The 20,559-nt window shown below is 43.8% G+C and overlaps 1 protein-coding gene across 14 annotated transcripts in view; it reads right to left on the bottom strand.

Annotated features, from left to right (window-relative positions):
* Positions 1 to 20,559, bottom strand: part of LOC109901251 (zinc finger protein 583-like) — an 880,650-nt gene that overhangs the window by 859,469 nt on the left and 622 nt on the right. For 2 of the 14 annotated variants that reach the window (XM_031836537.1, XM_031836512.1), the window contains exons 1-2: positions 8,851 to 9,247; positions 7,628 to 7,743 (exon numbers count right to left, since the gene is read on the bottom strand). The exons of 8 other annotated variants lie outside the window; for them this stretch is intronic. In XM_031836537.1, the coding sequence (XP_031692397.1) occupies positions 7,628 to 7,743; positions 8,851 to 9,115 (381 nt within the window). In that variant the 5' untranslated portion in view covers positions 9,116 to 9,247. Of the gene's footprint in view, positions 1 to 515; positions 4,450 to 7,612; positions 7,744 to 8,850; positions 9,271 to 15,493; positions 15,659 to 18,305; positions 19,710 to 19,905; positions 20,037 to 20,559 lie in introns of those variants that run through there. 4 more of the 14 variants (XM_031836528.1, XM_031836538.1, XM_020497254.2 and 1 more) reach the window with 4 other exon arrangements.

Here is a 20,559-nt window from a genome sequence, read left to right as displayed (position 1 = left end):
CAGATCATTTAATGTTAATTTCTCTACCAAAAGCCACCTCCAACGTTGTTTTAGAGAATTTGTCAGTACATCCAACCGGCCTCACAACCACAGACTACGTGTATGGCGTCGTGTGGGCGAGCAGTTTGCTGATGTCAACGCTGTGAACTGAGTGCCCCATGGTGGCGGTGAGGTTATGGTATGGACATGCATAAGCTACGGACAACGAACACAATTGAATTTTAGCGATGGCAATTTGAATACACAGAGACACCGTGACGAGATCCCGAGGCCCATTGTCGTGCCATTCATCCGCCGCCATCACCTCATGTTTCAGCATGATAATGCACATCCCCATGTTACTATATCTGTACACAATTCCTGGAAGCTGAAAATGTCTGTTCTTCCATGGCCTGCATACTCACCAGACATGTCATCCACTTAGCCCTGTTTGGAATGCTCTGGATCAACGTGTACGACAGCGTGTTCCAGTTCCCACCAATATCCAGCAACTTCGCACAGCCATTAAAGAGGAGTGGGACAACATTCCACAGGCCACAATCAACAGCCTGATCAACTCTATGCAAAGGCGATGTGTCGCTCTGCATGAGGCAAATGGCGGTCACAGCAGATACCGACTGGTTCTCATCCAGCTCATCCATTTTGTTTTTAAGGTATCTGCGACCAACAGATGCATATCTGTATTCCCAGTCATGTATATATATTTTTTGTTGTTGATGTTTTAATGATCTCAGTCCAGCTTTAAACTTACTCTTGAATGTTGTAATAGTAGAACTCACTAATGTGCAATTTCGAAATTGGGTAGTGCATCATCAGTTCCTCTCGTCATGTTAGTCATTGCATACCATAGAGATGTATAACTTGTCAAAAATGTCCAGATCAATTAGCCCATGTCAGCTAATGTTTTGTTTTTTTATGTAGTTTTTTTTTGCCCATTCAAGCTCCTGTTTAACCCAATCAAAGCTCTTCTGTCCTGGCACCCCAATGGTGGAACCAGCTTTCCCTTGCAGCTAGGAGCTCCTGCTAAATTACAAAAATGTAATGTCTCAACAAAAATCTGCATGAACTTCATCAACTGCATTCATTCTGTCAATAAAAGTGTCTTGGGAAAAATGTCAATAGTTGAATGGAAGTAATTAAACTGGCACTTGTGAATATATAGCCTACACAGTACAAACACAATATCTAACATACTTTTTAGGCTTATATATGCGTTATATAGTGCCTTCAGAAAGTATTCATACCCCTCGACTTATTCCACATTTTGTTGTGTTACAGTTGGAGTTCAAAACGGATTCAAAAATGAATAATTCCCCTCACCCATCTACAGACAATACCCCATAATAAAGGTGAAAACATGTTTAGACATTTTAGCAAATTTATTGAAAATTAAATACAGAAATTGACATAAGTATTCACACCCGAGTCAATACTTTGTAGAAGCACCTTTGGTATGCGATTACAGCTGTGAGTCTTTCTGGGTATGTCTCTAAGAGCTCTCCACACCTGGATTGTGCAAATATGCCCATTATTCTTTAAAACAATTATTCAAGCTCTGTCAAATTGGTTGTTGATCATTGCTAGACAACCATTTCCAGGTCTTGCCTTAGATTTTCAAGTAGATTTAAGTCAAAATTGTAACTCAGCCACTCTGGAACATCCAATGTCATCTTGGTAAGCATCTCCAGTATATATTTGGCCTTTTGTTTTAGGTTATTGTCCTTGAAAGGTGAATGTCTCCATGTCTGTTGGAAAGCAGACAACCAGATTTTCCTGTAGGACTTCACCTGCCTTTGCCGATGACAAGCATACACCTAACATGATGTAGCCACCACCATGTTTGAAAATATAAAGAGTTGTACTCAGTGATGTGTTTGTCTTGATTACAAAGTGTTATGTTTGGGGCAAACTTAATTTCTTAGCAAATTTTTTTTTTTGCAGTTTTACTTTAGTGCCTTATTGCAAACAGGATGCATATTTTTGAATATTTGTATTCTGTACAGGCTTCCTTCCTTTCACTCTGTCAATTAGGTTATTGTGGAGTAATTACAATGTTCTATCACAGCCATTAAACTCTGTTTTAAAGACACCATTGGGCCTCCCGAGATTCTGGGTCCAAGTCCAGGCTCTGTCACAGCCGGTCGCGACCGGTAGACCCATGGGGTGGTGCACAATTGGCCCAGCGTCATCCAGGTTAGGGGGGGGGGGGGGGGGGTCCTTGTCCCATCGTGCACTTGCGAATCCTGTGGCAGGCCGGGCGCAGTGCACCCTGACACGGTCACCAGGTGCATGCCGTTTCCTCCGACACATTGGTGCGGCTGGCTTCGGGGTTAATTGAGCATTGTGTCAAGAAGCAGCGCGGCTTGGTTGGTTGTGTTTGAGGATGCACGGCTCTCGACCTTCGCCTCTCCCGAGTCCGTATGGGAGTTGCAGTGATGAGACAACTGGATACCACAAAAAAGGGTCAAAGTAGTTGTCTCTTGGTGAAATCCCTGAACGGTTTCCTTCCTCTCCGGCAACTGAGTTAGGAAGGACATCTGTATCTTTGTAGTGACTGGTGTATTGATACACCATCCAAAGTGTAATTAATAACGTCACCATGCTCAAAGGGATATTCAATGTCTGCTTTTTATTTTTACCCATCTACCAATAGTTGCCCTTCTTTGCGAGGCATTGGAAAACCTCCCTGGTGTTTGCGGTTGAATCAGTGTTTGAAATTCACTGCTCGACTGAGGGACCTTACAGATAATTGTATGTGTGGGGTACAGAGATGAGGTAGTCATTCAAATTTCACATTAAACACTATTATTGCACACAGAGTGAGTCCATGCAACTTGTTTAGAACATTTTTACTCCTGAACTTATTTTGGCTTGCCATAACAAAGGGGTTGCATACTTTTCAGCTTATCATTTATTATTAAAGACAAACAATTTAATCAATTTTAAATTCATGCTGTATCACAACAACAAAGTCAAGTAATGTGAATACTTTCTGAAGGCATTGTATATCACACAATGTCTGGATGCAATATTCTACCCAGGAATATCCAACACTGAAATATGTTACTCTCATTATTCTGAATGCATTTGTGGATTTTTTCAGCTGACAGTAAAAAAAAATCATCTTTCATTAATCTAAACCTTAGAAGCTGTCGAGCAGAATGGTTATTTTCTATGTTATACAGAGGAATGTTTTTTCTGCTGGTGTGTCCTTAGGTAGCTCCTCTCTGAGAACTTCTTCCCACAGTGCATACAGGTGAACGGCCTCTCTCCCTCGTGGACCTTCAGGTGCATCTTCAGGTTGCCAGCCAGGGCAAAGCGCATGTGACACTGGGTACAGCTGAAAGGTTTCTCACCTGTGTGGACCCTCTGGTGCCTCTTCAGGTCACCAGCCTGGGAGAACCTCTTCTCACACTGGGGGCAGCTGAAGGGTTTCTCCCCTGTGTGGACCCTCTGGTGCCTCTTCAGGTGGTCCTGGCGGGAGAACCTCTTCTCACACTGGGTACAATTGAAGGGATTCTCCCCTGTGTGGACCCTCTGGTGGATCTCCACCTTCTGGAGGCAGCTGAAGCCTTTGTTACAGAACATGCAGAGGAACCGTTTCTCTTTACTATTGCCTGATGTGGCTCCCCCTCCCTGAGTCTGGACTCTAGCCCTGTCGTTGGAGTTAAATACCTGATCGAAAAAGACGCGGCCATGTGAATCGGAAGGTGCCATCGACGTGGACACTGGATCCCTGAGCGCGTGTGAAGGGGAGTGGATTGCGACATCTAGACTGGTCTCTAACCCATCCCTGCAGTCTAAGAAGTCACTGGTGTTGCCCTGCGAGTATCCTTTCCATATAGGAGTCTCGTCTGCATTACATGTCAGAGGAGCGTCGCCTTCCACTTTCACTTCATCTATCACTATAACCTCCCCTTTCTTATCTAGGCACCCTTCAGAGTATACTCTACTACTGTATGGGTTCCAGTCCCCTCTAGACAGATCAGTCTGTGTCTCTAATACCAAGGGCATGATGCCAGGGTCCATCTCTGTCATATAAGAACGAGACAGATCATTAACAGTCTCTAATGCATCACTTGAGTCTTGATGGGAATGAACTGTCCTTGGACTCGAGTTTTCATAAAGTAAATATTTTGAGTCAGGAGCAGGAGAACAGCCCAGTCTCCCCAGCAACAGTCTCTCTGGGTCTGATCCGTGGTCAGATCCTGTGTGTAAGAGCCTGTGTGTCTCGGTGTCTGTCTCTGACTTGAGGATGACCTCCGTGATGCTGGGTCGGGTCCTGGGCTGGGGCGTGGTGGCAAGGTCCACCACGGCTACAGGGGGCGCCACTCCAGCCGCTGCTCCAGTCTGAATGTCTCTGCTGTGTTGTGGGTCCTCCTCTCCTTCAGTCTTCTCCTGCTTGACCAAAGACGATGCTCCAGGACCTACAGCCTCTGCATCCGCAGGCTGACACAAGAGAGAAGATGATTATTATCGGTAAAGGAGTTGAATTCGATAACAATGTCATAGGGAAGTCTCATGTAAGCAAATTGGGATATGCATGTGGCATATGTTCCAGGATTCATCCGATAGTATTGAGCAGCGAGTTGTGCCGGGAAAATAATTCTGGGGCCCTTAGTATTTCCTGATCTGGTAACCTAACCAGGTAAAAGTCAGGACTTTATACAGCCTGGGGTGATTAATCTGTAGTAAAAAGGTTTAATATGGGCTTTTGCAACAGCTAAATGGGGATCCTAATAAAATACATGGTTTGAAAAGAGGATAAACATGGTTGGACAATAAAACTCACAAGACTGCGCTTGTTTTATGCAGGTTTGAATCGCGTAGTCCTGCCCTATGCAACTGTCAGCTATTGTGTTTGATTAATTCCAGTTAATCATTTGATTGAAAAAGTCTAGGTAGCCTAGTCAGCCCAAGTTTGAATATAAACCAAATCTGATCCCATTCACATTTTCTCACTAACAAATGGGCTACAGATACACAACGTTACCACTTTGTTTACCCTGGCCAGAGCGACAGGGAGCATAGTAGGCTAGACTATGCAGCTGCGGTTTTCAGTAGCCTACAGTTGATCAGACTGAGAAACTGTGTCGTCTCCAAGCAATACCGCATGTCAGATAGCTAGTGTTTAGGTGTATATGCTGCCACATTTATGGAAGAGTTTTTGATGGTGTCTAAATAAATAAATACCGTGGGAATGTGGAGAGCACACCTTGATTTCAGTGAATCTGATTGGTAAAAACACTCAGACTGCAGCAGCACTCTGATGTTGACAGAGAAATTGTGAGAGAGTTGACAAATCCGTGTATGAGGGCTGTCAATTTTCTATAATGCCTGCCACAAGAAGTTAGTCATTCTTGAATGCGCATTATGCATGATTCTGGTTAAATTGGTAACATAAGGGACATTTTATAGACACTCTTGAAAGCCAGTGATTACTGCAACAAAAAAAAGCAGGTTCAACTATTTTGATAAAACAATACATTATTTGTGGGTCTTATGGTTGTAGAAGGCTTATATTTATCTTAGGTATAATTTCACAAGCCCTGAATTTGTTAGATTTTTTCTGACTGCTTAACATCTAGCGTATTTGACCATTAAATTGTACAACAAAGCTTATTTAGAGAAAACCTTTTTAAAAATGAGATACAGTGCAGTCGGAAAGTATTCTGACCACTTTACTTTTTCCACATTGTTACAATATAGCCTTATTCTAAAATGGATTAAATAAAATGAAAAACGAATTAAATCTACACACAATACCCCATAATTATGAAGTAAAAACAGGTTATACATTTTTGGTAATTTATATTTAAAAAACATTTAAAATACCTTAATAGAAGTATTCAGACCCTTCGCTATGGAGACTCGAAATTGAGCTCAGGTGCATCCTGTTTCCATTGATCATCCTTGAGATGTTTCTACAACTTGACTGGAGTCCACCTGTGGTAAATGCAATTGATGGGACATGATTTGGGAAGGCACACCCATGTCTATATAAGGTCCCACAGTTGACAGTGCATGTCAGAGCAAAAACCAAGCCATGAAGTTGAAGGAATTGTTCGTAGAGCTCCGAGAGGATTGCGTCGAGGCACAGCACACCTAATGGCAGTCAGGCTACCTCTGGCGAGCACATGGAGGGCTGTGCGGCCCCCCCAAAGAAATGCCACCCCACACCATGACTGACCCACTGCCAAACTGGTCATGCTGGGGGATGTTGCAGGCAGCAGAACGTTCTCCACGGCGTCTCCAGACTCTGTCATGTCTGTCACATGTGCTCAGTGTGAATCTGCTTTCATCTGTGAAGAGCACAGGGCACCAGTGGCGAATGTGGCAATCTTTGTGTTCTCCGGCAAATGCCAAACGTCCTGCACGGTGTTGGGCTGTAAGCACAACCCCCACCTGTGGACGTCGGGCCCTCATACCACCCTCATGGAGTCTGTTTCTGACCATTTGAGCAGACACATGCACATTTGTGGCCTGCTGGAGGTCATTTTGCAGGGCTCTGGCAGTGCTCCTCCTGCTCCTCCTTGCACAAAGGCGGAGGTAGCGGTCCTGCTGCTGGGTTGTTGCCCTCCTACGGCCTCCTCCACGTCTCCTGATGTACTGGCCTGTCTCCTGGTAGCGCCTCCATGCTCTGGACACTACGCTGACAGACACAGCAAACCTTCTTGCCACAGCTCGCATTGATGTGCCATCCTGGATGAGCTGCACTACCTGAGCCACTTGTGTGGGTTGTAGACTCCGTCTCATGCTACCACTAGACTGAAAGCACCGCCAGCATTCAAAAGTGACCAAAACATCAGCCAGGAAGCATAGGAACTGAGAAGTGGTCTATGGTCACCACCTGCAGAACCACTCCTTTATTGGGGGTGTCTTGCTAATTGCCTATCATTTCCACCTGTTGTCTATTCCATTTGCACAACAGCATGTGAAATGTATTGTCAATCAGTGTTGCTTCCTAAGTGGACAGTTTGATTTCACAGAAGTGTGATTGACTTGGAGTTACATTGTGTTGTTTAAGTGTTCCCTTTATTTTTTTGAGCAGTGTATATACACTTCCCCCCCTACCCTTATTAGAGTAAACTAACGGACAACAATACTTCTACTTACAGCTACTTCGTATGGTGGATTTGCAGCTGCGATTTAGATAATGCATTGATATATAGCTAGCTAGCTGAAACGACAGAGAGAACAAAAAATATAGCTATTTGATCATATCTGTGTGTATATCCAAATATTAATGATGTCTGGAATCCTATATGGTTTCACTAGAATTATCAACAGGCAAGAATCAGACAAACAGCAACCCTCAACAGTTCTTATAGGCACGGTTTAGCTGAGATTCAACTGCTGACAGGTAGTCTTTCTGAAATAATTATTTTCACCTAATAGTATGCCTGTTAACCAAAATGGTGCTCACATAACTTTCCTGTGTCAGTCTGAGGTGGAACCTAAAACGAGAACTTCCTCTCTAGGACAGGAATTACTCAAAATAGGTGCGATAACTTATTTTGAGGTGGGCCTTTAATAGCGGAGTGAAGCCTTTCTGAATTAGACGGGCACATTTAATGTACTGTAATGTTTTATGTTACACTATGACACTAACCTCTATCACGATAACATGCTGGGTTGAGGTTCCAGTCTCCTCATTTATAGCTATGGGTTGGTCATCTCTCCACGGTTTGAGTCCCGCTGGCTTCACAAAGTTCCTGTGGCCTCCAGTGAAATGTTCTTCACCTGAGAGAGTGAATGGAGGAAAGGGGTGGTTAATTTAGATACTGTGTGATCAGTGCTATATTGTACACTATTGACACTGTCTACAATTGGCAAGGATGCAAGGTAACAGTTCTCATAATTTCTTGATATCCTAATTTATTGCTGGATTCTTTTCCATGCACCACATTTTTTTTATTGAGTATGACAATAGGAAATTGGTTAGAAGCTGGTTAGAATATGATACTGTCTTTGTCTGAAATCCAGCTTGCCTACTACTTACTTAAACTGCATACTAATCGTATAACATACTACTTAGTTTTTAAAAATACAGTAAGCAACAAATACCAACATACTCGGCTAATCCATTTTTCTACATTAGATGTGTGTCGATTCTGCCTGCACTCCGTCGAGGGACGAGCATCGCGGATGGCTGACGCCATCTGACGTAAGGCAGTGAGGCTCATTGTGCTTTCAAGACAACTGGGAATTCGGAAATAACCGAGGTCAAATAATGACGAAAGTGATCTCCAGGTCGGAGCACTAGAAAGACGACTTAATTTCCGAAATGCAATTTCCAGTCAGAGCGAGTTTTTTTTCCCGAGTTCCCAGTTGTTTTGAATGCAGAGAAGTTGGAGATGTACTTGTTCTGAGTTGTTTTGAACCCGGCATAATACAGAGAACGCGTCATCTAATTGCGATATTTCCCGCCAATCGTTAGTTTAGTAACTCATCCATATCAGCTGTTGTCAAACACAAGTGAGTCTTACTCGAAAGTGAACATTGATTTATACTAGACGAAAAGCAGACATGAGTATAACATACTGGCACTCAAAGCTTACTCAATTTTCGAAAATTCACATACTATAAAAAATATTTAGGCATACCTAAAAGGCCTATTATTTAGAACGAAAATATAGGTATTAGGACAACGCAATTCTGTCGGTGGAATAATACTTTTCTTAATTGACCTTCCTGGTAAAATACAAACATTGTACAATATGGATATCAGAGAAGTATTACATACTATCCAAAAACTGACCAAGTTCCAAACCTGGGTAACATATCTGAACACGAGCAGACGGGAACGGGGCGACAGGCCGCGCAGCCTCCGCATTCAGCAAAATGTACCTCTTGCCATTCCTCTGTATCCGTCGAAGATCTTGACACTATTGGGACGACTCGCGAGGACGCGCTCCCGTGACACCTTCAGTTCAAGAAGCTGTAGTTTCCTCCGCAATGCCCTGTTTTCTTTCTGGCTTTGAGACATTTCCAAACGAAACACTGCATAGTCGTCGTCTACGAGTTTACATATCTCTGTAACGGCTGCATTCGCTAGCACCTCCATAATGGAGGCTATCTGAGTGTGAAAAACCACACCGTCACAGTTTGCCATTGTTAGCTAACACGAATTAAACACAAACTGGGGTAACGTTAAGTATGTGATGCTGTGCAGTTAAATTAACAATGTTCCACTGTGTTAATAAATGTCTAAATAACAATAAAAACCTTAACGTGGAAATTGTTATTGGTCACTTCCGTTTGTTTGACGTCATAGCTTAAAGGGTGTGGTTAAATGAAAAGGTTGTGCGCGCTGTTCTGTGAATTACGTTACAGTTTATTACGTTACACATCAAATCTCTTATGATCTGTATCTTTCCAGACGATAGGAGAAATTGATAATGAATACATTTATTCCGTCTACATCACCTCAGTAAGATAAAGATTAAATTGTCCTTGTTCTATCCAATGTTGACCGTCTCTCTAAAAGAAGGTATTTACATAAGCCTGTTTCAAATTATAAATTAACAAAGGATTAATGAGGGGTATGTGGTTATTTACCCTCTTAGCCCAAAACACCAAACATAACTACAGTGTATTCGGAAAGTATTCAGACCCCATGACTTTTCCCACATTTTGGTATGTTACAGCCGTATTCTAAAATGGTTCAAATATTCCCCCCACCCCCCTCAATCTACACAAAATACCCCAAAATGACAAAGCATAAACAGGTTTGGGAATGTTAGCAAATTTATAACAAATACAAAAATATATAAATGTAATATTTCATTTTTTTAAGTATTTAGACCCTTTACTCAGTACTGTGTTGAAGCACCTTTGGCAGCAATTACAGCCTCAAGTCATCTTGGGTATGATGCTACAAGCTTGGCACATCTGTATTTGGGGAGTTTCTGTCTCTGTCAGGTTGTATGGGGAGCTTCACTCCACAGCTATTTTCAGGTCTCTCCAGAGATGTTTGATCGGGATCAAGTCCGGGCTCTGGCTGGGCCACTCAAGGACATGCAGAGACTTGTCCCGAAGCCACTCCTGCGTTGTCTTGGCTGTGTGCTTAGATTTGATGGAAGGTGAACCTTTGCCCAAGTCTGAGGTCCTGACCATGCTTCTCATGGTCTGAGAGTCCTTTAGGTGCTTTATGGCAAACTCCAAGCGGGCTGTTATATATCTTTTACTGAGGAGTGGCTTCCGTCTGGCCACACTACCATAAAGGCCTGATTGGTGGAGTGCTGTAGGGATGGTTGTCCTTCTGGAAGGTTCTCCCATCTCCACAGAGAAACTCTGGAGATCTGTCAGAGTGACCATCGGGTTCTTGATCACCTGCCTGACCAACGCCCTTCTCCACAGATTGTTCAGTTTGGCCGGGCGATAAGGCTACTCAGGAAGGAGAAGCTCTTGTAACATACTTTGCACTTGAAGGGCCTATCCTTAGTGTGAACGGTCTGGTGCTTCTTCACATAGTTTGCCTCAGTAATGTGCTTTGCACACGTGGGGCAGGCGTATGGCTTGTCTGCTTCCGTCTTAACGCTCGGCCTCCCACGTTATGACCCAATGACAGCAGAAGTAGAAGCAGGAGCCAATGCCCTCAGGTGGTTAGTCTTTGAGATCCCTCCTTGATCTCTAGACATTGTTTGGGTGTTGTTGGGATTGTGTGTTGTGTTATAGGCTAGGTACCTCTTGTGGTGAACGCCCATCCTTAACCTGTCTGAATTGATGGGGTAACCATGAGCCAGCTGAGGAAGGCTAGATCCAGGCACAGGCCTTCCATGAATTCAGGTACAAGGCATTCGACGAGACTGAAGAAGACATACTTCCTGTTAGAATACCCACCACTGTCTGTGAAGGCTGAAGCCCAGGTTGACCTACTCTGTTCATCATGGATACTGTGGTGTTTGCATCACAGGAACAGGAGGGTCTATCTCTATCAGCCCCAGGTCCTGCTTCATCCCTGCACTGAGACTGTGAAGAGAAGGGTCTGGGCTGCAGACTGGATCCCTGACTAGAGCCTCTGTCTCTCTGATGGCCAGCAGGACTGACGTTGTTCAGTCCACTTGTCCACTGGTTGTGTTCTGTGTAGTGGTGGTGGTGGAGTTTCTGTCCCTCGTGGTTGGGTCCTGGTTGTGACTCGGGAAGGAAGAGCGACAACTCCCGATCCGGGGCCAGGGTTTGTGACATGCCACCTCAGAGGTCCAGTCTCTTCTGCCAGCAACACTGGATATCAGAAGGTCCTCATGGACTGCAGACTGTAAACACACAATTGAACAGAAAAGCATTAAGGTCTTTATATAAGAAACTATGCTGTACACACAGAAACATGACACTATAAAATGTTCTCCACAGTCAAGCCCATCTCTAATGCTGATACAAATGTAATATAACACATTTCCATGTGTTGACTCAATAATTAAGTATAATGTTTTGGTTCGAATTAGATGGGAAACTCAGTCTGTGCAAAGAAACAAAAATAACCAAATCAGTCAGCACAGTCAGTTTTGTACAGTGGGGCAAAAAAGTATTTATGGTCACCTACAAACAAGCAAGATTTCTGGCTCTCACAGACCTGCAACTTCTTCTTTAAGAGGCTCCTCTGTCCTCCACTAATGGCACCTGTTTGAAGTTGTTATCAGTATAAAAGACACCTGTCCACAACCTCAAACAGTCACACCCCAAACTCCACTATGGCCAAGACCAAAGAGCTGTCAAAGGACACCAGAAACAAAATTGTAGACCTGCACCAGGCTGGGAAGACTGAATCTGCAATAGGTAAGCAGCTTGGTTTGAAGAAATCAACTGTGGGAGCAATTATTAGGAAATGGAAGACATACAAGACCAATGATAATCTCCCTCGATCTGGGGCTCCATGCAAGATCTCACCCCGTAGGGTCAAAATGATCACAAGAACGGTGAGCAAAAATACCAGAACCACACGTGGGGGACCTAGTGAATGACCTGCAGAGAGCTGGGACCAAAGTAACAAAGCCTACCATCAGTAACACACTACGCCACCAGGGACTCAAATCCTGCAGTGTCAGACGTGTCCCCCTGCTTAAGCCAGTACATGTCCAGGCCCATCTGAAGTTTGCTAGAGAGCATTTGGATGATCCAGAAGAAGACTGGGAGAATGTCATATGGTCAGATGAAACCAAAATATAACTTTTTGGTCAAAACTCAACTCGTTGTGTTTGGAGGACAAAGAATGCTGAGTTGCATCCAAAGAACACCATACCTACTGTGAAGCATGGGGGTGGAAACATCATGCTTTGGGGCTGTTTTCCTACAAAGGGACCAGGACGACTGATCTGTGTAAAGGAAAGAATTAATGGGGCCATGTGTCGTGAGATTTTGAGTGAAAACCTCCTTCCATCAGCAAGGGCATTGAAGATGAAACGTGGCTGGGTCTTTCAGCATGACAATGATCCCAAATACACCGCCCGGGCAATGAAGGAGTGGCTTCGTAAGAAGCATTTTTAAACATTTTTTATTTTACCCCTTTTTCTCCCCAATTTCGTGGTATCCAATTGTTGTAGTAGCTACTATCTTGTCTCATCGCTTCAACTCCCGTACGGGCTCGGGAGAGACAAAGGTTGAAAGTTATGCGTCCTCCAATACCCAACCAAGCCGCACTGCTTCTTAACACAGCACGCATCCAACCCGGAAGCCAGCCGCACCAAAAACACCGTGCGCACTGCGCCCAGCCCGCCACAGGAGTCGCTGGTGCGCGATGAGACAAGGACATCCCTACCGACCAAGCCCTCCCTAACCCGGATGACGCTAGGCCAATTGTGCGTCGCCCCACAGACCTCCCGGGCGCGGCCGGTTACGACAGAGCCTGGGCGCAAACCCAGGGACTCTGATGGCACAGCTGGCACTGCAGTACAGCACCCTTAACCACTGTGCCACCCGGGAGGCCCTCGTAAGAAGCATTTCAAGGTCCTGGAGTGGCCTAGCCAGTCTCCAGATCTCAACCCCATAGAAAAGCTTTGGAGGGAGTTGAAAGTCCGTGTTGCCCAGCAACAGCCCCAAAACATCACTGCTCTAGAGGAGATCTGCATGGAAGAATGGGACAAAATACCAGCAACAGTGTGTGAAAACCTTGAAGACTTACAGAAAATGTTTGACCTCTGTCATTGCCAACAAAGGGTATATAACAAAGTATTGAGATAAACTTTTGTTATTGACCAAATACTTATTTTCCACCATAATTTGCAAATAAATTCATTAAAAATCCTACAATGTGATTTTCTGGATTTTGTTTCTCATTTTGTCTGTCATAGTTGAAGTGTACCTATGATGAAAATTACAGGCCTCTCTCATCTTTTTAAGTAGGAGAACTTGCACAATTGGTGGCTGACTAAATACTTTTTTGCACCACTGTATTTAACTTCAACAAAATGGCAATACACTCAAGTTTGAAGTACAGTACTTTTATTGCACAAAACGATACGTGACAAGTAGAATAACTTCGCTCTTTACTTTTTCTGTAAATCTGGTACCCTCATTTAGAAAATAAAATAAAGGTTCAACATTACATTACACACAGCTTCACTACTTTATGTCAAGTAAACATGAATTAATGCACTCATTTCCTCATTATGAAACACCAGCATAAAACACCATGAGAAGGTTGTCACTTTTTCATCAGTGAAGCATTTTTACAGACACCATCACACCAACCATCACCATATCACCTACTCCACCTCATCATACTATAAATCCAATCTCAACAGAATGAACTACAAACTAACTAGTACTACATTACATGTCACTATATACTATACATGGGCCGTTTGCATTTTCTGCTGGTGTATCCTGAGGTAGCTCCTCTCTGAAAACCTCTTCCCGCAGTACATACAGGGGAACGGCCTCTCGCCCGTGTGAACCTTTTGGTGCCTCTTCAGCTGGTGGGAGAACCTCTGCTCACACTGGGGACAGCTTTAGGATTTCTCCCCTGTGTGGACCCTCTGGTGTCTCTTCAGGTGACCAGCCTGGACGAAGTGCATATCACACTGGGTACAGATGAACGGTCTCTCCCCTGTGTGCATCCTCTGGTGGATCTCCACCTGTTTTGGGGAAACTGAAGGCTTTCCCACAGAACTAACACGAGAAACGCTTCTCTTTGCCACCAGATCTGCTGATAGCGTTACTACTACTGTAATTTGGCAATGGGCTTGTGTAGCCATTTAGTGTTGAGGCACTGGCATTGTCTGAGGTCTGGTTTAACATTAGGAGAGTGTGAGGAGGATGAAGGCCAGGGAGTGTATGTGTTGTCACAGGGTCCATGTTCCAGGTGATAGATCCTATAGAAGCCAGGCTGAAGGCAGCACCTGTTAGGGGGTTATCCTGAGGAGTCATCAGTATCTCTGAATCAAAACTATAGGAGCAGGATGGAGCATCAGTAGCTGAGTCTCTGTCTGTTCCCTCTCAACTCACACCGACACCTCCCTGTCCTCGCAGACCAAATCTAGGCCTTGCCCTGGTCTCAGCAAGTCTGTTGTCATGGAGACTACGTTTGGTTGTTGGTTTGTGTTCGACTGTCTGTTTCTGGTCACGGTTAACAGTGTTGTTCCCCAGCCCCCCAGAATTAAGGACGCTGTCCCTTCCACTATGTCACCTCTGTTCCTGCCATGCTCAATGACGTTGTCCCCTGGGCCCTTGGCTGCACCCGTCTGGGTATCCAAGATGGCTGCCCAGTCTCCTCTGTTAGCCTCCAGCCAACCACCTACGGGGAGAGGTTACAAAAATAGACTTTACAAACATGGCAGAGAACTCTACATATGGATATTTATTTTTTACCTGGTCAAGTTCATACATTGTGTGTTTTGTATGTAAACATAGGATTGTATTGATTTAATTTTATGAATGAAGAAAATAAATACATAATAATAGCCAGGTGCATCACTATTCCCACTGAAGATCCATTACTATTAGTATATAGGCTATATGTATTTCTCTCTTACTTTGCTCCCCCATCTTTAGTCCACTCAGCAGATCAATACTCTCTGGTCCATATTCTATTGTCTCCTCTTTGACTAGCAGCAGATCAGGCTTCCCATCCTCCATGTCTACTGACTGTAAGAGATACAGAGTGAGAGGATGTTGGATCATGAAATCTGATATGAGCACCCTACGATGAAGCACCTTCTGATTGGGCAATGAGGGATTGCTGTGAGTATTATACAAACAGGTCAATTTATTTGATACTATGCAAACGTGTTAGTTGATTTGATTACTTGACACTCTTTAAGGGTTTGATCATTCAAGGGCATGGTCCCACACCTAAAATGTATCAAGACCTGGGCCCGTATTTACATAGAGTCTCAGAGTTAAAGTGCTGATCGTCCCCAGCCATCTATATAGTCTAATTCATTTTGATCTAAAAGGAAAAACTGATTCTAGATCAGCACTCCTACTCTGAGAGGCTTTGTGGATACGGGCCCTGACCTAATACCATTCCGACAGTAGTTCACAGTGAGCTCACCTCAGTGAGACTGTGTGTGGTCCTGTGCTGCTCAGCTGGTTCCTCTGTGGGTTCAGGAGGAGATGTAGTCTGGTTGTCCTCGATGACCATGGTCCCCTCAAGGTTCCCCAGACCCTCCTCATACCCCTCCTCCTTCACCAGCAGCACCTCTAGACCCTCCTCCTCCTAGAAGAGGTGGTACAGATTACACAGACATACACACCCTCAGGTACGTACACACAGATAATAAACACACTTTCAACATGGAGTATTTACCCATCCACACTACGTTTGGAGTCCTATACTGTAGTTACAGAATGACTTCATTGTTGTTAAACCAATCATGGTGGACATAAATATGATGTGGGTAAAAACAAGTCAGCTATGAAGTCAAAAACCATCAGACAAACCTGACTAAACTATTTTGACGTGTACAGTAGGCGTTTGTTAGTGTGTTTGGTATGTGTAAGTATATTTAGTAAGTGTATATTGGTTATAAAGCGCTGTTGGGTGTATGTAGAATAGTGTGAGATCAGATGTGATGTATACTAAAGAGAGTCTCAATGAAAGTCTTAGAATGAAAGTCCCATGTTGTCTTTATTAAACAGAAACAAGTTTCAAATACTCCATATGAAAACCACATTCATCTCTCAAACTACTATTTTTTCCTAGCTTTCAAATAGGCACGTTCTTCTCTCCCCTGCAACTGGGTCCTGGGTCCTTATTGTATAAGACAAAGTTGTGTTTTCTGTCAATATACCTGGTAAAGTCATGGTTAATAAACAACTAGGGGGGCCCTGTAAAATCAGATTTTTCCCCCAAAATAGTGTTTTTGGTCTGCCTGGAGAAATACCCCCCCAAAAAATCCCCTTTAATTGCGCATCTGGCTCTTTAATTATGAGTCTAACGATGGTTCTGTACTGCTGCTGCTCATTTCATGGCAAAGTTAGCAAATAACAAATACAAACAGTTCATATTTAATTGAAAAGGTTTTGGGGAAACTCAAAAGACAGTTATCACATCAACTGGCTACACACAGAGTGATAGACAAATGCCTGCACCACACAGACAGACAGAGGCAATATTTCTGAAAATGTATTGGGAGAGTGTTAAATTTGGCTTTTTCATCAAATAGTGACTAACCAGGGGTGGGACAATGTCAATACAGCGTTGATTAGATAGTAGCTGGGAGCTTGCGGTGTCTGATACTTGTGAGGTTTGTTTATGTCATTTTGCGATGGAACACGTGAAAATTGAATGTACTTGCAAAATTTCCTGCAATTCTACACATTTTGCCATTGGGCGTAGAGAAAATGTTGTATTTTTAAAGCAATTGCCGCCAATTGCCCAGCCCTGGCCTACACAGTACAAACACAATATGTAACAGACAGTTGAAGTCGGAAGTTTAAAGTCAGTTTTTCACAATTCCTGACATTTAATCCTAGTAAAAATGCCCTGTTTTAGGTCAGGTAGGATCACCACTTTATTTTAAGAATGTGAAATGTCAGAATAATAGTAGAGAGAATGATTTATTTCAGCTTTTATTTCTTTCATCACATTCCCAGTGGGTCAGTAGTTTACATACACTCAATTAGTATTTGGTAGCATTGCCTTTAAATTGTTTAACTTGGATCAAACGTTTCGGGTAGCCTTCCACAAGCTTCCCACAATAAGTTGGGTGAATTTCGGCCCATTCTTCCTGACAGAGCTGGTGTAACGGAGTCAGGTTTGTAGGCCTCCTTGCTCGTACACGCTTTTTCAGTTCTGCCCACAAATTGTCTATAGGATTGAGGTCAGTGCTTTGTGATGGCCACTCCAATACCTTGACTTTGTTGTCCTTAAGCCATTTTGCCACAACTTTAGATTTATGCTTGGGGTCATTGTCTATTTGGAACCAAGCTTTAACTTCTTGACTGATGTCTTGAGATGTTGCTTCAATATAGCCACAATTTTCCTACCTCATGATGTTATCTATTTTGTGAAGTGCACCAGTCCCTCCTGCAGCAAAGCACCCCCACAGCATGATGCTGCCACCCCCATGCTTCACGGTTGGGATGATGTTCTTCGGCTTGCAAGCCTCCTCCTTTTTCCACCAAACATAACGATGGTCATTACGGCCAAACAGTTCTATTTTCGTTTCATCAGACTAGAGGACATTTCTTCAAAAATTACGATCTTTGTCCCCATGTGCAGTTGCAAAGCGTAGTCTGGATTTTTTATTGTGGCTTTGGAGCAGTGGCTTCTTCCTTGCTGAGCGGCCTTTCAGGTTATGTCGATATAGGACTTGTTTCACTGTGGACATAGATACTTTGTATCTGTTTCCTCCAGCATCCTCACAAGGTCCTTTGCTTTCCTGAGCGGTATGACGGCTGCGTGGTTCTATGGTGTTTATACTTGCGTACTATTGTTTGTACAGATGAACGTGGTACCTTCAGGCATTTGGAAATTCCTTCCAAGGATGAACCAGACTTGTGGAGGTCTACAATTTTTTTCTGAGGTCTTGGCTGATATATTTTGATTTTCCCATGATGTCAAGCAAGAGGCACTGAGTTTGAAGGTAGGCCTTGAAATACATCCACAGGTACACCTCCAGTTAACTCAAATGATGTCAATTAGCCTATCAGAAGCTTCTAAAGCCATGACATAATTTTCGGGAATTTTCCAAGCTGTTTAAAGATACAGTCAACTTAGTGTATGTAAACTTCTGACGCACTTGAATTATGATACAGTGAATTATAAGTGAAATAATCTGTCTGTAAACAATTGTTGGAAAAATTACTTGTGTCATGCACAAAGTAGATGTCCTATCCGACTTGCCAAAACTATAGTTTGTTAACAAGAAATGTGTGGAGTGGTTGAAAAACGAGTTTTAATGACTACAACCTAAGTCTATGTAAAATTCCGACTTCAACTGTATATGCCTTTACAGATCACACAATATTCTACCTAGGAAAATTCAACACTGAAATCTGTTAATCTCGTTATTCCAAATGCATCTGTGGGTCTTTTCTGCTGACAAAAATACAAATGAATCCTTGTCTTTAGTGAAGGGTTTGATCTCAAGTCAGAAGCTATCAAGTGGAATGGTTATTTTCTATTGAGTGGAATGTTTTTTCTGCTGGTGTATCCTGAGGTAGGTCCTCTCTGAGAACCTATTCTCACAAAGGGGGCAGCTGAAGGGTTTCTCCCCTGTGTGACCCCTCCGGTGCCTCTTCAGGTCACCAGCCTGGGCAAAACGCATGTGACACTGGGTACAGCTGTAGGGTTTTTCCCCTGTGTGGACCATCTGGTGTCTCTTCAGGTGGCCAGCCTGGGTGAAGCGCATATGACACTGAGTACAACTAAAGGGTTTCTCCCCTGTGTGGACCCTCTGGTGGATCTCCACCTTCTGGAGGCAGCTGAATCCTTTGTTACAGAACATGCAGAGGAACCGTTTCTCTTTACTGTTGCCTGATGTGGCTCCCCCTCCCTGAGCCTGATCGAAAAGGACATGGCCATGTGAATCAGAAGGCCCCCTCGACGTGGACACTGGGTCGCGATCGAGCATGTGTAAAGGGGAGTGGGTAATGACATCTGGATTTGTCTCTAAGCTTTTCCTGTAATCTAAGAAATCTCTGCCCCATGAGTGTCCGTCTCCTAGGTGATTAGCTGCATTCCATGTGGGAGGAACGTCGCCCTCCACTTTCACAGTCACTTCATCTACGACCAGACCCTCCCCTTTCTTATCTAGGCACCCTTCAGAGTATCCACTACTACTGTGCCGGTTCCAGTCCCCTCTTGACAGATCAGTCTGTGTCTCTAAAACCAAGGATATGTTGCCAGGGTCCATCTCTGTAGCGTAAGAACAAGACGGATCATTACCGCCAGTGTCTAACGCGTCACCATCCCCAAAGGAATGAACCGTCCTCTGGCGAAATATCGGTAAATACACCGAGCCAGAAGCTGGAGGACAGCCCAGTGGCTCCAGTCTCTCTGGGTCTGATCTGTGGTCAGATCCTGTGTGTAACAGCCTGTGTGTTACAGTTAAAGTATTGGTATCTGTCTTGAGGACGGTGTTCAGCGTTCCACTGACCTCCGTGATGCTGTGTCGAGTTCTGGGCTGCACTGGGGCTGTCGTGGGGTCCTGCATGGCTACAGGGGGCACTCCAGCCATTTCAGTCTGAATGTCTCTGCTTTGCCGTGGGTCCTCCTCTCCTTCAGACCTCTCCAGCTTGACCCCAGGACCTGTATCTGCAGACTGACACAAGAAAAGTGGAGGTTATTACTGGTAAATTAGTGGAATTGTATAACAATGTTGTAGGGAAGTCTCACAAGCTCCCCTATGGCAGATAAAGATGTACATCTAAGCAAGTAAATAGCTGAGGGGAGCCTTTCTGAAATAAACTGGCCACATTTGATGTACTGTAATTTTGATGTAATACTATTACACTAACCTCTATCATGATAACGTGCTGGGTTGAGGTTCTACTCCCCTCATCAACTGTGATTGGTTGGTCATCTCTCCATGTATTGTGTCCTGCTGGCTTCACAAAGCTCTTGTGGCCTCCAGTTAGATGTCCTTCACCTGAGAAAGTGATTGGAGAAACAAACAGTTTTCAGTTTGCATGTGTGTTATATTAAACATAGAGGAGGAAGTCAAATGTAGGCAAGCAATAAAAATTTCAGAACAACTACTAGTCGAATAAGACATGGGAGAGATGACGAATTTTGGAAAATATATTTATTTATAGACTAATACACTTGAAACAAATAGCCAAACTGAAAACATTACTAGTGCCTCCACCGCGATCAAAGGACAAAAAAAAAAATGCGTACTGGCTAATGCTACTTCCTGATGTTGCCAGGGGTAGACAGACTCACGTGGTGTGCAACATCCGAAAGTGGTGATGGGATTATTTGTATTAGTACAGTACGCACATTTCGTCCGTGTTTCCCCCCACAGACGAGCCATTAACTCAAGTTAAGAAGGAAACGGAAGCCTTTGCAGCCTGAATGGAAGATGTTTTATGTGCCAGCCGGTCCATGGGGGACAAGTGTATTGCTGGCCGAATACATTAAAGTTGGACGTAAAATGCCAAACGATGTAA

This window comes from Oncorhynchus kisutch, linkage group LG12 (genome assembly GCF_002021735.2).
Source record: "Oncorhynchus kisutch isolate 150728-3 linkage group LG12, Okis_V2, whole genome shotgun sequence".
Classification (NCBI taxonomy): Eukaryota; Metazoa; Chordata; class Actinopteri; order Salmoniformes; family Salmonidae; genus Oncorhynchus; species Oncorhynchus kisutch.
Note: the sequence above shows the minus strand (reverse complement) of the source record. Positions and strands in the feature narration are given on the sequence as shown.